This window comes from Erythranthe guttata, chromosome 8, assembly GCF_056151865.1.
Source record: "Erythranthe guttata isolate IM_541 chromosome 8, IM_541, whole genome shotgun sequence".
In the NCBI taxonomy this organism is placed as follows: Eukaryota; Viridiplantae; Streptophyta; class Magnoliopsida; order Lamiales; family Phrymaceae; genus Erythranthe; species Erythranthe guttata.
Window position 1 is genome coordinate 5403364 of NC_142540.1, and position 17701 is coordinate 5421064.

General features: G+C 31.9%; 2 protein-coding genes across 2 annotated transcripts; one reads left to right on the forward strand and one right to left on the reverse strand.

Annotated features, from left to right (window-relative positions):
• Positions 1-687: 687 nt before the first annotated feature.
• LOC105976848 (uncharacterized) lies at positions 688-3925 on the reverse strand. The gene is made up of 7 exons (XM_088821100.1): positions 3815-3925; positions 3067-3193; positions 2777-2829; positions 2552-2596; positions 1445-1566; positions 1002-1110; positions 688-889 (listed from the first exon to the last, which is right to left on the reverse strand). Exons 1-7 carry the CDS (start codon positions 3869-3871, stop codon positions 797-799), a joined length of 606 nt encoding a protein of 201 aa, XP_088677226.1. The 5' UTR covers positions 3872-3925; the 3' UTR covers positions 688-796.
• Positions 3926-9159: 5234 nt separating this feature from the next.
• Positions 9160-10815, forward strand: LOC105976852 (uncharacterized). Its single transcript, XM_088821101.1, has one exon. It carries the CDS (start codon positions 9466-9468, stop codon positions 10480-10482), a length of 1017 nt encoding a protein of 338 aa, XP_088677227.1. The 5' UTR covers positions 9160-9465; the 3' UTR covers positions 10483-10815.
• Positions 10816-17701: the final 6886 nt, after the last annotated feature.

Below are 17701 nucleotides of genomic sequence, written 5' to 3' on the forward strand. Positions count from 1 at the left end.
AGCATTCTAATCTAATTTGAATTGCCAAGATTGAATGTCGATTGAGAAAGTTATGCATGAATTAATGAACACTGCCCACAACTTTGATGTTTTAAATTATGTAAAATTTGAAACGTAACTCATTCACGCATAACTTTGTCACCCGACATCCAATCCAGGTCATTCATGTTGGATTAGAAAGCTATCTCAAAGGACTACAGTTTCCGTCTTTTGAACTTTGCCAAATTCAAAATAGAAAATAGTCAAAATCACTTTCGAAGTCAAAACGACATTAGTAAAATTAAAACGACATTGATCATTTCAGATATATTTTTAATTTTTTTTTTCGTGTTTCGATTTTTTCTATGGAATCTTTCCACTAACATTTTTGGAAGTACTTGCATTTTCATCCATGTGTACATTTTTGGAATAATGCACTTAAGATACCAATATTGTTATGCATTTTATAATTTAGATGATTAAAAAGTTGGATAATTTCGATTAAAACAATCCGATTTTTTATTTTTAGAACGAAATTGAAATTAGTTTTCAGCTTCGAAAAGATTTGACATTTTTTTCAAAAGAATTATTTTTCGTCGGATTTACACCCTAGAAATGAAATTTAGAGTTGACGATGAAATTGCCTATTTTTTGAGATTATTGTTATATATCCTTTTTTATTAGAATTGCTATTAAAGAACTAAACAATGAAAAATAAATAATGAAGTAATCTTATTATGATGGGTTTGAATCTTAATTCTTAAATAGAAAATAATATAGCCCCATATATACATTGCTGATTTTCCCTATTTGGTAATTACATAGAAGATTCAAATTCATTTGCATTCATCTTTTCTTCGGTCTTGGATATCTCTACACGTGTCACCTCGTTATTGCATATCGGACAAATCTACAAAGACAACATTTAAATAAATAAAAAAATAAAATCGAATTAAGGATGATTATTAAAAAAAAAAAAAAAAAAAAGAATTTAAAGAATAATTTGTAATTTATTTTCCCACCTTTTTAATTTGAAGCCATTTGGCTATACAATCCCCATGGTATGGATGATCACATCCTAGGGTAACTAATTTGTCCCCTTTTTCATATTCCACTTGGCATATCACACACCTATCTTGCCACGCAACCCCCAAAAATATAAAAATAGAGATTAAAATTCAAAGAATCGGAATGAAAAAATATATTGAAAATCGGAATGAAAAAAAATGTTCTAAAATTGGAACTTTTTAAATAAGAACCGGCAGACAATGAAAATTCCGTTCCGACTTGCACCTTTTAAGTGCATGTGTAGTTGTTAAGAATAACATCAAAAGTTAAAGGAGGTTTTTGTAATTCACCAACATAAATTAAGTATTTGACCAAAGTTTAATTAAGTGTCTTAGTTTAAAGAATATATGTATGTATCAACATTTGCAATAAAATATAGTAAAACATATATACGCACCTGTCAATAAGCAAATTGGTGGTAGATTGACATGATATAATTGGATTTAAATGTTTATTTATTTCAGCCTCTGATAAACCTCTGTTCTCCACTCCCACCATCTCTCCTAGAGCAATCAGCTCCTGTAATTTATAGTTATTTAATTAATTATATTTCATTTCTATATAGTAAATTCACAATTTTTTTTCTTGAAAATATATCATAGCTAAGTTCAAGGTCTACTATTAGGGGTGGAAACCGGACGGATCGGATCGGATTTGGGTGTTTCGGAAAATTTCCGATTTTTTTCGGAAGTCCAAAACGCCTTCCAATTCCGATTCCGATTTTTTCGGAATTCAAAAATTGATTCCGATTCCGATTTTTTCGGAATTTTCGAAAAATCGGAATTTTTCGGAAATCTTCATTTTCGGAATTTTCGGAAATTTTTCGGAAATTTTCGGAATTTTCCCCAAAAAAAAGGAAAAAAATAAAAAAAATTGAGTTTTGACTTTTGTATGTTTTAGAAAATTAAAAAATAATAATATGTCGATATATATATATTGGAAAAATATTAGTAATATACTAATATATATTACTAGTAATTAGTACATACTGACGGATAGATATAGACATATAGTATATATTATATATAGTAATAGATATTTATAATAATTAGAAAAATCGGAAATAATCGGAATAATTTTGGATCGGAAATCGGAAATTCTTAAATTCTGTTATGTATTTCCGATTCCGATCCGATTTTTTTTCGGAATTTTCGGAAATCGGAATTTCGGAATTCGGAATTGAAAAAGTCGTTCCAAAATCGGAATATTTCGGATCGGATTCGGCGGAAATCGGAATTTTCGTTCCAATTTCCACCCCTATCTACTATACATTATTGACTTTATCAGTTGAGAATTAAAATACATTTTGTAAACACATATTTTCTTACATTTACTTCAAATTGATTTTTTTTTTTAATTTTGCATATGTCCAATAAAACAAGTGATTAATTTTAGTCACAACTATCAAATTTTATTTTTTCAAAAAACTTTCTAAGCCCAACTTCGAAGTAATTGATAATTTAATTTCTATCAATGAAACAAACAATTGGTATTTTGGTCTTACCTCGTACGATAATTCGTCTGGATCAACATCATCTTGTTCCACTTCCTAACAAAAGCATATATAGGATTCTCTCAAATAAAAAAATAAAATAAAAAATAATAATAGAAATTATTTTTCAAGAAAATTAGAAAAACCTTTATTTTGGAATAAATTATAATAGACTCTCATATATTTTAGTAGTTTTAATTGAATGATTTAATTTAGTGCAGGAGAAATAAAAGAGACCTGATCATCATCATAAAAGTATTCAAGCTCATCCTCCGATGAATACAGTCCAGCTGAAATTGGAAAAACCATATCACTAGTAATTAATTAATTAATTATTATTAGTTACATGTGTTATCTTGAATTGTTAAATAAATTCTCACTTATTTATTTCTTAGCAAAACCCTTCATTCATATAAATAACTCGAGGCCGAAAAGTTATTTTCTAATAAATACAAGGGGTGTTGAATATAACAATTAATATTTCCTAAGAAAAAGAATTTATAATATTTCTATAAATGGCAACGTACATTGAATGGGACCATACAAGAAGTCGTCGTCGCTGCACTCAAAATCTTGGTCGGAATCGGAAGCACTTGTTTCGGCTTCTTCGCTTTCACTTTCGTTCATTTCCGGCACCGGCAAAATTAGTCTCCCCTAATATTTAAACAATTAAACTGATTATTAAATCACATTCTCTCTTTCTTTCAATTTTTTTTGACCTAATGACTAATTGCTACTTAATTAATTGTTGTTCGGAAGCAATATTTAAACTAACTTCGCGATGGCGTTTATATTTTCTCGATCAAGTTCCAACATTTACCACGACTCGATTTTTTATTTTTTTTTCTTTGGGTCTATGCGAATCAATTACTCAATTACACCATCCGTTCCGCAATATTTGTTACTTTAGAAAAGTATATTGTTCCATATTATCTAATAGGTTAGAATTCTTTGCTGCATTAAACGCATTATTTCCCGTTTTACCCATATTTATTCAACTATAATATTAAATTTCTCTGTTCATATCGTTAAATGATAAATGTTACTTTAGTCTCTTTAATGTGTTCTTCCTAAAATTAAAAAAAACATTTATTAAAATTCTTAATATTTGGTGCAAAACTTGAAAAACGACTACTATTTAGGAACATGGAGTATAATAATATTATAATTTTACAAATAAATAAATAAAAATGACTAACAAAATCAAGAAATTAATTAAATGACATTAGGTCGAAAACTCGAAATTAGATTAAAAGTTGAATAAAGTGGAAAAACCTCTTCAAGTTGATCCAACGTTGTTCTTCTCATCCTTTTTCTTCGTTCCTCGTCCATTATATTATTATTAATTGCCCCTTCGAAATAATTCCTTTATGTAAAAACAGAATCCATATATAAATAAAACTATGTATATATATATATGTACGTATGTAGTGCGTGTATGTGTGTGAGAGATGCAAACTTTTGAAACGAAGAAAAGTAATCCTTAAACCATTTCTTGTGCTATTCTTGTTATTCCAGATTCCACGTCGCTTCTCTCTCTATATATTCTTAACTTTTGAGTTCCTTTGCCCTCCAATCACACTAGCTATTTGCCCTTTTCCACAATGTGCATTAATTATTTAGTTAACTTATGAATAAATTTCTTTTTAATTTATTATGCACGTACCACTTCACGTGAAGTTTACACTGAGTAGATTTTTACTATTTATTCACAAATGCAGTATATATGAATGGTAAATATCCACCTGGATATAACACAAAATTGATTGTCCAAACTCTTATTGAAGCCTCACTTTCAAATCATCCCCAAATTTACGGAGGCCGGGATTCTTAAACAAAAGGAGATGACAAATCCCCTTTTTTAAAGATTTCGATTTTGCAAATTACAGTCTTAGGAGAGTGACACTAGTTCTTGATGAACAAGCAAGAATATGTTATTACTAACGCTAATGTTACATTGTGCGAAATGCACTTATATCATCACTATTAACTCATGCATTAGCGAGTGTACGTTACGATTCGTATTATTAATATTTAGTTATTTAATTTAGATAGGAAATTAATTTTCTAGTTGGAATAGTACAGTTATATGTTTTCGATATGAACTTGTTCGAATATATATGATTCTAGAGTTTAATTATCTTTAAATAGTTCATTATATCGAAAATATTGTTCAATACAACCTACTTAGGAAATATTGTGATTCCCAAGACAACGAATACGTTTTACACTCAAGTCTCATTTATTGTAGGAGCAGAATGCAACGAGGTGTGTTAGATCAAGACACACTAAAAAACAGATTGCAAATAAAAAATAGCGTTGATTTATGGTGTTTTCCGTCTTTGTGGAACTGAGCGAAAGATGGAAAAATAGCAAAAAAAAACAACAGTATGGTTCTGACACCATGTTAGAAGAAACACAAAAAAACCAAATTATGATGAACCCAAAAAACCAAATTTCAATCAACCAAAACCAAATTGTGACTAACACAACCAAAACCAAATTGTTACTAACACAATCAATAACACAGCCAGGCGCACCGTGTCTACCAACGAAAAGCAAATCTTCGATGTGGGACAAACAACTAAAACCTCCTCTTATAATAATGAATTTAAGTCTAGTTATAATCTTACCAGAACTCCTAATCTAAATATAACTCTCTACTGCAATAAACTTCTAATCATATATTAAGGAGGTACATGTTAAGAGGTTAGACTTTGTCGATCCATATAGGTAATTAAATGCCACAAGGGTTTCTTTGCACAAGAGTTTTCACCTCCGTACGGCTTAGTTTCCACACAAAGTTAGTCAACCTTGGCTAGATTTCTTTCTACAAACGCGCAAACACAAAGTCCTTTAAGCCAACGTAGATATGTAAAGAGTATGTGATGGTAAACAACATGCAGACACATTTATGTGTAATGCCCAACCTTTGTATTGATTTCCCACAAACAATACAAAAGAAGACGAAACACGCGCACACAAAATTCTTACATAGATGCTCGACAATGCAATTTGAATTATCTATCTCTATATGACCCGGACTTGTTCACTCATAGCCAAATATATACAAGGAAACATGCAATTTACACTCCAATCTGGTTACGGACACTAGTACAAAAATGACTTTGTAATACAATTTTTTTGCTATGGAAAAAAGCCGTAATTACAAAAGATACCTTTTACTGCAGGACAATCTTGGAGTCGTAGTGAATGTTAAGATTTACCGTGGCAAAAAATTATTTGCTACGGCCATTTAGTAGCAAAACTTTTGTCACACTCGTATATGCTACGGGACGAATTTGTAGCAAATGCGTAACAAAAGCATTTTCACTACGAATTTAGTATATTTTGCTACGGTTAACGGTCGTAGTAAAAAGCCATTTTTCTACTAATGGGACAGGGGATGCCCTAAGGGAATACCACTTAGCAACTTAAATGAACACCAGCGGGGAGTTTTTGTGCATGTGTTGTGACAAACTGTCTAGCAACCGTCGTCCAAACTTGCCCATCTAGCCCGCACATCAAGCTGCCTTCCTTGCCGGCCTGCCCATGCCAACCTGCCCTTCCTTGACATTTGATTGATTTCCTTCGGACTCCTTTTGCTCTCGTCATCAACCGTTCTTGCTGATTGTTGCCCACAGTTGTCTGCATTGGCTGCTGAGCCATGTCCATGTCAGCCACAAGTATTTCCTAGAATCTCTCTTGTCGCTTGGCGAACAACGCCGTGCCAAGCTCCTAATACCGTCTAGAGACTTCCTCATACCACTTGCCAAGTACTCTCAATCAGTGTTCCTACTTGAATCAAGTGTGCCATACCTTATATTTTCTGACAGGCACCCCCAGTTAGGGATGGCAAAAAAACCCGAACCGCTAGCTATTCGCGGGTATCCGCTTCGTTTAAAACCCGTTACCGAAACCATTAGAGTTTGGTCATGGTTTTGGTAAAAAAAAAGAAAACCGTCATGGTTTTGGTATGGTTCTGGTTTTACATTTGCGGTCATGGTTTTACATAATATGAATAAAAAAATAATTTGCAAATGTTTAAATAAAGTATTAAATAATTTAGGGAGGATATATTTGTATAATTTATTTTTTTTTCTTCCTTTTTTTGAGAGTTACTTAAAAGTTATCGGACCCAAAGTTATTTTTATTATCACAATTTAAATGGTAAATGGGTATCCGTGGGTATCCGGATATTCGTGGTAATGGTTCTGGTATTTCCATTAACTTTTTAAATGAGTTTGGTATGGTCATGGTTTGAGCTATATTAAATGGTAATGGTTCTGGTATTGCACTTTTTCGAGGGTACCCGCTCCGTTGCCATCCCTACCCCCAGTGTCTTCCCAACACTCGACCACCTATCGAGCGATATGTGGCGGCCTTGTGCCAATCATCACTTGACACTATTTCTGAATCATGACTCGACCATACTCGAGTGATAGTCAATGTCACCGACCGAAAGAAATTAGATGCTACACCTGGTTATTTACACTGGATGAATTTTAACTGTAAATCTACACATAATCATATATGTATATATATGTGGTGTACGCGCGCGCGGTTAATCAGTAATTATTTAATCAAATTTATAATTAAAATCCACACAAAATAAATAATCAGGTGTCACATCTAACTCTCAACCAATTACAGCCCTAAAACATTAAACCACTTATATATGGACCACACAGATCGTAACCAAAATTTGGACAAATACCCTTCATGAGATGACTTCATCAAAATATATGTAATATGTTTTCAATTTGCGCAATTCAAACGTTCCTTTTATTTATAATCCAAGACAAAAAATCCTTTAGCACAAAATAATGAAAAAAATTCCCAACCATAGCAAGAATAAATATCTTAAACAATTTATGAATTTTTCTGGACCCAAAACTTGTAAAGCGGACGACGACCATCCACGTTGCCAGTGGCGGATCCAGGATTTTTGCCAAGGGGGTGCTAAATTGTAGAATAAAAAAATTAAATATCACTTTATAAAAATAGTGGACCAAAAATTTACAATTTAAAAATTTTAGGTGAATTGTGTAAATATTTAAAAAGAAAAAGGGTGAAAAATGTAAAGATTTGAAAAAAAATCAGCTTTTTACAGGCTGGGAGTTCGAACCCGGGACCAAATAACAAATGAAGGAACATCTTTACCAACTCAACCAACTGCTTTTCTTGTCAACTTATGTATAACGGTATTATTTGTTTAAAATCAAGGGTGTGCAACTGCACACCATAGACCATAGCTAGGTCCGCCACTGCACGTTGCGCCGCCATTAACAGCAGCAACATAGGATTAAGGGTTAGGGTTTAATTTTGGTGGGTCGGATTCGGGGAATCAGGGTTTTGGATTGCGGATTTCGAATAATTGGGTTTGGAATTATTAGGGTTTTACTATAGCGTGCATTATCCTCGTAAATCAATCTCAATTATGGGATTATTATGCCCGCATGGGTGTAGCTTAACTGGTTACGGAGGTGGTAAGTTTGTGCAAGGTCCTAGGATCGAATCCTGGCAGCCGCAGTGTGGGAATTTCAACTCCAAATGAGGGTTGGTTCCTTATGGGCACCAGGTCCGGGTCCGCTACCTTAACGGGCCGTTGAGTTACCATGATTTACATCCTCCATCAATCCTTGTTGGGGGCCCTTGGGGCGAGGGATTCGCCTTTTTTTTTTTTTTGCAATTATGGGATTATTATTCTTTGCATGATTCATTATGCATGCACGTACATATCTCTAACAGTTCTTTAATTTTAATTTCATTGGTATACGTAATTTTAATATATATTTTCTATTCGATAAAAGGTAATTTTAGTATTAGGCTAAATTATGGTTAGGTTAAATTACGAACACTCCCCTCTTATTTGGGTAATTACAATCGTGCTCTACAATTATACATTTTCTTACCCGTCCACCTGTACAGTGTCAAATTCAATATAATATTTTACATTCCGTAGAATGTACATTCTCTACTTTGTCCTTGTTTTGCGCAAAAAGATAGTTACTGGATGCACCACAATCTGATATTTACAAGCCAACAGACATATCTTATGATCATCTTGTTTTAAAATGTGGAGTTGAATATTCCTCAAAATCTAGATTATTCCATTAAATTTGACACCATAAGGATGAACGTGTAAGAAGACTCATACTTAATGGGGTGACTGTAATTACCCACACAAGAGAGATTTCTTTGCAATTCTGATGCACCACAATCTGATATTTACAAGACACATCTAACGATAATCTTGTTTCAAAATGTGGAGTTGGAAATTGAGTAAAATGGGTACAAACTGGAGAATATTCCACATAATCTAGAAGATTCCACTAAATTTGACACCATAAGAAATAGACGTGTAAGAAGATTCATCGTTAAGTGTATGACTGTAATTACCCAAAGAAAAGATTTTTTTTTTTAATTTCACATTAATTACCTTATGATGGGTGGCCAAAGTCAACCCTAATATTTAATAAAGAAGTATGAAAAGTAAAATCTAATCCAATAGGAAAAATGTGTTGGTTTCATTGTATATACGAAATTCCAAATCCCGTCTCTCTGTGTATATATAAATGACATACATAATACATACATATCATTTGTCTAACATATAAGTTACAATTCAAACGAATCAACGTAACTGATTCGTTGCGATTTTCGTTTCTTCTCTCTCTCTCTCTCTCTCTCTCTCTCTCTCTCTCTCTCTCTCTCTCTCTCTCTCTCTCTCTCTCTCTCTCTCTCTCTCTCTCTCTCTCTCTCTCTACTCCTCCCTCTCTCTCTCTCTCTAGAATCGCAAGATTACAGTTCAAGAGTGAAATAGCGCGCATGTATTAAGCCTCTTACGTTTACATACAGCAATTTGTGTAAGTTTGTTCGTCAGGTATTTACAACGGGAGCGCTCGCAGATAAAGGCTGGCATCATGAATTACGATTTCAGTGATATTTTTGATCTGAAAGTCGACGAAACCGAATTAGATTCCGATATCGGCCCTGGGTTGTCCGTGCCACAGGATAGCCTCGACGACGTCTTCCCCTACTTCACAGACGATTGGATTCAACCAATACCCGCACCGAATACCGTAATTATTGAACGTGATGACGATGTTGAGTGCAAGGGTTCGCCCAAGTTTAGTGTCCAACGAGAAACCCTAGTTCAAGAAAGTAATGAATATGGTGATGTTGAGTGCAAGGGTTCGCCGAAGTTTAGCGTCCAACAAGAAACCCTAGTTCAAGAAAGTAATGAAGATGGTGATGTTGAGTGCATGGGTTCGCCGAAGTTTAGCGTCCAACAAGAAGCCCGAACTCAAGAAAGTGCAGTTCCGAAAGAATCTCTGAAACCGAAAGCCGAAGCCAAGAATTTTGATCTCAATATTGCCCTAATTCCGGAAAGTAACGAATACGGTGATGTTGAGTGCAAGGGTTCGCCGATATGTAGTGTCGAACAAGAAACCCTAGTTGATCAAGAAAGTGCAGTTCCGAAAGAATCTCCGAAACCGAAAGCCGAAGACAAGAATTTTGATCTCAATGCCATACCGGAAAGCAGTGCTCAACAAGATTCGGAGAGAAATACTGGTTGCATCAGCACCGACGTGAAGAGGAAAACGAGAAGCAATAACAACCAGAAAAAAAACCCGGTTCCCAAGCTTACACTAGAAGAAGAAAATCGGAGATTACTTCAACTGCACGAGGAAAAGAACAAGAAATTACTCGAAAAAGTGTGCAGTCACTGCGGAGTTCGGAACACACCGCAGTGGAGGGAGGGCCCACAAGGTCCGAAATCGCTGTGCAATGCTTGTGGGATCAAATTCAAGAAAGGGAGATTGGTTGAGGCGTATCGGCCTGCAGCAAGCCCGAGTTTCGATGTTAACAAACATTCTAATTTTCATCGGACAATTATGCACATGAAGTCTCCCGATGAAGAGTCTACATCTCCATGAACAAGTTGTGAATACGCAGTTGCTTACATATTTTTTTGGGAATTTATTCATTCATTTGTAGGTGATTTTATATTTTTTAGCTAGGTTTAGTGTTTTTTTTTTTTTTTTTTTTTTTGGTTTTATGGAAAATCATCAATCTTCGTTACGGATTGAAAACCATGTTAATTCGGCGGAAGACTAAGCTCCTTCCGAAAATGAGATATTCACCGAATTAAGTGGCTAATGCATGAGCAAAAGATGAGACTGCAAGCTAGGTTTAGTTATTAGATTAGATTTTATTCTTTTATTCTTTTGATGTGGATATTTTCATTCATAATTCTATTTTTGAGTTTGTATATTTTCATTTCTCTTACATTTTATTATGCTAAGTCTTTGACATAAGCTTTCTGGGATATTTATTAGCTAATGTGTCACAATGAAAGGAAAAGATCCAACACAAGCACAAAAATAACTTGGTAATACCGAAATTACATAACCTTCGTTATAAAGTCGAATGTAAACATCATGCGCAAAACCAAATTAAGAAAGAAAAAACGCCCGAATCAACCGAATTTTGTTTAATTATTTCCGTTCATGTACGACTTGCAAATTTGTTTATATGCTAGGGATTATAAGCTAATAGTCTCTTTTACTTAGAAATGATCTCTTATAAATGATCATTAACTTTTAACACACCAAGCTCAAAATTTTAAAATCCTAAATTTACCTCAAAATCCACATATTTCCCTCCCTAGAATTCCCAATCGACAACCAAAAAGGCGTCGGTTGTGGTTGCCGACTAGCGACAGTGGCAATTGGTGGGTGGTCATCTAACGAAACTCTGTTGACTTAATCTTATCGTGTTCGTATCATCTATCTATAGTAAGATTACGTAATCTTAGCTAGAATCACTACGCAATTTTTCTATTTAAATTATTAATCGATCGTAACTTCATCATATAAATTTTAATTACACCAGTTCAAGTTACAATAGAAAGACCATAAAAAAAACAATAATTTTCATGTTTATTTTTAGATTTAATCTGGATCATAATAAAAAAAATTGTTAAATTGATATTTGTACTAAGATTGAAGCTAGGGTTTTTTTTCTCTCTTCATGAGATGTTTTTCTTCTCTCTTGTTCTAATTATCTATTTGGCTCTTTATCTTGAATGATTTTTGTTTTTGTTGGTATTCTTGCAAACCGAGTCAGGGGTAATGCAGGTAATCTGGATTTAATGAGTTTATGACTTGTACGAAAATAAATTTTGGGGTTATACAGTATGAAACTTTATTAATAAGAATTTATCAAATAGCCCCTTAAAATTAAAGTTTTTTTATTAATATATAATCTTTGGGGAAATATGCAATACACCCCTCATTTCGAAAATATTATGAACTAAACCCAATTGACTTTAAAGATTTTTTCATACACCCAAATCTCAATTTAAATTAGTGAGACCCCCTTGAACTTATGTAAGAAGACAAAAATACCCTTACCAACATAACCCTAACTCTTCTCATTCTCGCCTCTTTTTCTCTCCCACTCTCTCATCTCGTTTCTCACCCCACTTTCAAACCCTTCTATCTTCTCTCTTCTTCATATCAGCATACCAAAGATTTTCACCACCACCGTCGCCCACCTTTCAGATTTTACACCACCATTGCCGCCTCCTTCTCGTATTTTTACACGATGACAGTGATGGCAGCGTGTGGTGGTGGCGTTGTTGTCTTCCTCCTCCACCTCCTGCGACACCACCCCGATGTGCTCATCCTCCGACACCGATGTAGAGGCGGACGCCATCCGGAGCTCGAGGGATGTCCAGAGATTCTGAGAATCGGCAGCGAGAGCGTGGCGCAGAAGAAAGATTTCAACCACCCTTATCTCGATTTCCGCCGCTTCATGTTGCAGATGGTTACGGAGAAGGATTTGTACTCAAAAGATGACCTGGAAGAGCTTCTCAATTGTTATTAGAGATTTTTACTGATATCTAGAATGGTGTTGAGTATTTGTACGAATTTTTATGAACGAAGAAGAAGAAGAAAAGATTGCGTATTTACATTTTTCTTGTATGATCCTTAATTAGTCTCAATTAGCAGAAAAAAATATGTACTATATTGTTTTTATTTGTTACAGGCCATTACAAATTATGTCAAAATTGTAATCTTAATTGCAGTGATGAATTTGTGTTGGTTTTGAGGATTGGGAAGGAGAATTGAATTTCATTACACTCGAGGATTGTAGTGATGAAAAAAATCTGGTCGAAAACATGAAGGGGTTTTAAGGCTGGACTATAGTCATGTTCGATTAGTCGTATTCGACTATAGTCATATTGGACTATAGTCATATTAAGTACTAATACATTAGATAAATGTACTGATACAGAAAAATTTAGGGAACGTACTAATACAAATAGAGTAAACATAGATAAATATATTGATAAAAAAAATATTCCATAAGATCAAAAAATAATGAAAAAACTTCAAGGCTGTTTTAGTATATGTATGTCACTTAACAGTCATATTGCGTAGTCACTTTGAATAATAGCCATAATACAGATTCATTTTTTGGACATCGTTATATAGAACAGGGTACGTGATCAGACATAGACAACATGTGTTGGTTGATGTACACGTCTTCGAATTGATTTCATACTCTGAATTGTGTATTCCACGAGCCCTGATTACGGGTCTACCGAGCCAGCTTCCTTGCAGTATCTGGATAATAGAATGGAAATGATATCAACGAAAAAAGCCTTGAATATGCCACCAAATTACTACATAAGACGAAATATAACTACACATGCATGACATTTGAATACTAATGGCTCATCTATGCCTTAAAATAGTAATATTACTACACAAAAAGAAATATGACTACGAATGGCATTTGACAACTAATGCTCATTTTTTTTTGAATATGATATGATGATGCAGTCAATTTATATGACATCAAGATAAATTGGAAAATGACTATACCACACATAATTGTATTCGTTCAAACTCGATGTAATGAACTGGTAATTTTAACGCACTTGCTAGGTTAATAAAATGACTAGATATAACTACTACCTCGTATGACCACAAATGTAAAAACAACGGTTGATATCAATGAAATCCTTTTCGTTCTTTCCAGAAACAACATTGAGACGATTTTCACTCAAGTTTTTTTTGTTAAAAATCGTTTTAATTTACTACAAACTTGTAATATAAAAGAAATTTATTGTTCATAATTGGAGTGAAAACTGTACGGGTAAACAACTTTTATTGCACTGACAAGTAAGCAGAGCAGTGATTAAGAAGAAGAAAAAAACTCAAGCAGCCAAATCTGGAAAATATTACATAAGAACAAAAAATGAAAAAAAATAAGAAAATGTGTTGGTTCCAATTGCACGTCCTTGAAGAATGTCACGATAGCTTACTAACCTCCACATTGCGTATTCCATATCTCAGGTTACAGACTTGTCGTACCATTTTCTTTGATGCCTCTGTCTAAAAGAATATGGTACTGTTAGTAACAACAATTTCCTCGACTATGGCACCGAATAATGAGAAAGCATAGCAAATATGATTACATATGACTCTCATATGACTACTAAAAAAATATGTCTATATATGAATGTAATTCAAATTTATCGTATAATTCACATAATACAACATGACTCCATATGAATACACCACAACATCTATTGTTGGGAACTAATACATCAACGCATACCCCAAACATGACTGCTGCCCCAAAAAATATGTGTGTACAAAAGTAAATCCCATCTGAAACAACAAAATGGATCTAATATGGATCTACGATCACACATGCAGACATATACAACTAATTACATCAACATGCAGACATATACCATACATTATATCAACATGACTACATAAAACGACTATAACAATACACTAATTTAGTTTCAAAATTTTATAACATACTCAAATCAGAGCATATTTATGCTGCAAATGTTTAGATGTCAGAACATTATTAACATTGGTATACAACTAATTACATCAACATGTAGACATATAACATACATTATATCAACATGACTACATAAAACGACTATAACAATACACTAATTTAGTTTCAAATTTTTATAACATACTCAAATCAGAGCATATTTCTGATACAAATGTTTAGAAGTCAGAACATTATTAACATTGGTATACAACTAATTACATCAACATGCAGACATATAGCATATATTATATCAACATGACTATATGAAACGACTATAACAATACACTAATTTAGTTTCAAATTTGTATAACATACTCAAATCAGAGCATATTTCTGCTGCAAATGTTAAGAAGTCAGAACATTATTAACACTGGTTAAATTGCAGTTTGGGCATACATACAGAACACTTTTCAATGAAATTCGAACAACCATAGATTCAATGTGTATCTAGCATAGTCACATGTAGTCATGATGCAACCATAAATCATCCTAAGAAACCCCTAAAGTGAAATTAAATTGGATCTACGGGCACAAAAAACTATATTTTTGGCAATATATGGTACGAAAATTGATTGGCAAAAACAAAGGATTTAGGTATACAAACTAACCGGCATCAAGATGCATAATGTCCTGAAGATTGGGTCTTCGTTTACGCTTCTGTGACGCCTTCTTCTTCATTTCAAAAAGCAGATTCGAATGTGACTATCGCAACTCAAATTCACGGGATTATGACTACCGAAACACCACTGAAATAAAACACGACTGTGAATGGGGAGAGTGGGTGGACGATTTTGTAGCAACTATCTTTGATTTTGGAATGTGACTGCAGATTCGCAACGAGTATTTTGATTTTTTTGCCAGTTTTTGATTTGGGGGAAATCCCAATATGTGGGTCTCCTTGTTAACGATGCTACGGTTTAATTTTTTTTCTTTGAAAATGTTTAATTAAGAGCAGTTTATTAGAGAAACTAAATAATTAAGCATAAATAGCGGGATTAGGTGCCTTATTAATAGGGATTTTGAAAATAATATATAAATATAAAAAATCGACGTGAGATGCTACTAGAGGGGTAAGATGGGAATTAAATATTTTAGGGGGTTTTCACAAAGGAAGAATTATGGTATGGACTTATCACTAGTTTTAATCTATAAGAGGGGTGTATTGCTAATGACCCCATAATCTTTAGCATGAACCGAGAACTGCTCTATTCATTTAAAATCAACTGTTATTTAAAAAAAAACAAAAATCGTTTCAAATTATCTATCGCTTCAAAATCTTCAATAATATAATCAAATTTTTTTTTCTTTTTCAATTTTACCCTTATAATTCATACTTCCTCTGTTATAATTAACTGTTGCTTTAGGGAATTTTTCTTGTTCCAAATTATCTGTCACTTTAGAATTTCAAAGATGCATTAATTACTATTTTCTCAATTTTGCCCTTATTACTATTCATTAATCGACAGAGAATCAATGGAAACGACAATAATAACATGGATATTTTAGTCATTCTATACATTTTCTCTAAAATCGACACAGATTTATTAATTTTCTTAATATGTGTGCAACAACTCAAAACTACACATATTTTGTTATGTACAGAGTAAATCATTTCAATTATTTTGTTATGTACAGAGTAAAACCACAACAATTTTTTTGCATTTGGCTCTAGAAAGGTAGCGTAATTGTGGTTGTATAGAATATGAATAAGTTAGTATACTAAATACTATAAAGTATTTTTTATTTATCACATTATAAAAAAAATTGATTTAATAATTATTTAATCCAATGACCAATCTCTAATGCTGTTAATTTAATTATGTTTGGTATATACTAATTTCATATTATAATGGTTCACTACAATACCCACATTTTAATTTTAATTTTGATTTAATAATAATAATAATAATAATAATAATAATAATAATAATAATAATAATAATAATAATAATAATAATAATAATAATAATAATAATAATAATAATAATAATAATAATAATAATAATTTATAACAAAATAAGATGTTTATTTAAAAAAAAGAAGATTATAACTCATTTCAATTAATTTGAATTGATTAACTTCAATTATTAACGATAACATATTAAAGTTATTGATAAAAACATATTAATATAAAAAATATTAATTTTTTTATTATAGAACAATTATTGACAAGAACATATTTATAAACAAAAAATATAGATCATGTTTATTTTAATAAGAATAGATTATAACTCATTCCAATTGATTTTCGTACTATAAAAATAATATAGATTATGAGTAGAATCAAAATGTTATGTTGTGATTTTCTTTTTATTTGGTTTCATAGTATTTTAAAGAGATATATTATTGCAAGAACATATTAATCGAATTTATTATTTATAATTAAAGTTCAATATTTTTTTATTCAATTTTATCATAAAAATAATAAAATATAATTCGTTAAAATCGTAAGAATATATTTGTTAATCGTAAGACTTGAATCGGTTAAGATCAAGTTCTTTCAATTCGTAAGCTTTATTCAAAGATTTGAATTGATTATGCTCAACTATTGACAATGACGTAATATCTTTTTAATTGAATTTTATTATAAAAAATAATAAAATTTAATTTGTAGAATCACGAGAATCAAATCGTAAATTGTAAAATTTAATCATTTTTTTACATATACATTTTATTCAAATATTTAAATCGAACCGTAAAATTTAAATCGATTAAGTTCAAGTTCTTTTAATTTTTTTTTATTTAAATTTTTTATTATATTACATTTTCCAATAATTTAATTAACATTATTTAATAATAATGAATATGCTAATTAATAATCTATTTATCATTAAGTATAACAATTATACACTTTTACTTTGTGCTATATACTAAGGGGTCATTAGCAATAAGCCCCTCATATAGCTAATAAATAGTGATATGTCCATTATTCCATCCCTTAAATCTTTCTTTGTGATAACCCCCTATAAATTGTATTCCCAATAATACCCTTGAGTCAATTAGCATAATTTGTCTCAATTATTCCATTTCTCTCTCTTTCCATAACAACAATTTAATTCCCTAAAAAATTGCTTCCGAATTCCTAAAAATATGCTACCAAATCAAAAATAAATAAGTAAATTGAATATTATATTTTTTATTTTTATTATTTCGGATTTATTGGCTTTTTTTTTTATTTTTTTATTTTTTATTATTTTCAGATTTATTTCGCATTATTTTTATTTTTTAAATAATTTTTATTTTTTATTTTTTAATATTTTTTTAATAAAAATATTTTATAAA

Coding starts and splice junctions, on each gene's coding strand:
- LOC105976848 (XM_088821100.1), bottom strand. CDS start 3,871: ATGGACGAGGAACGAAGAAAAAGGATGAGAAGAACAACGTTGGATCAA. Junction 2,597..2,776: donor ACTTTTATGATGATGATCAG/GTCTCTTTTATT, acceptor TGCTTTTGTTAG/GAAGTGGAACAAGATGATGT. Junction 890..1,001: donor AATGGCTTCAAATTAAAAAG/GTGGGAAAATAA, acceptor TTGTCTTTGTAG/ATTTGTCCGATATGCAATAA.
- LOC105976852 (XM_088821101.1), top strand. CDS start 9,466: ATGAATTACGATTTCAGTGATATTTTTGATCTGAAAGTCGACGAAACC.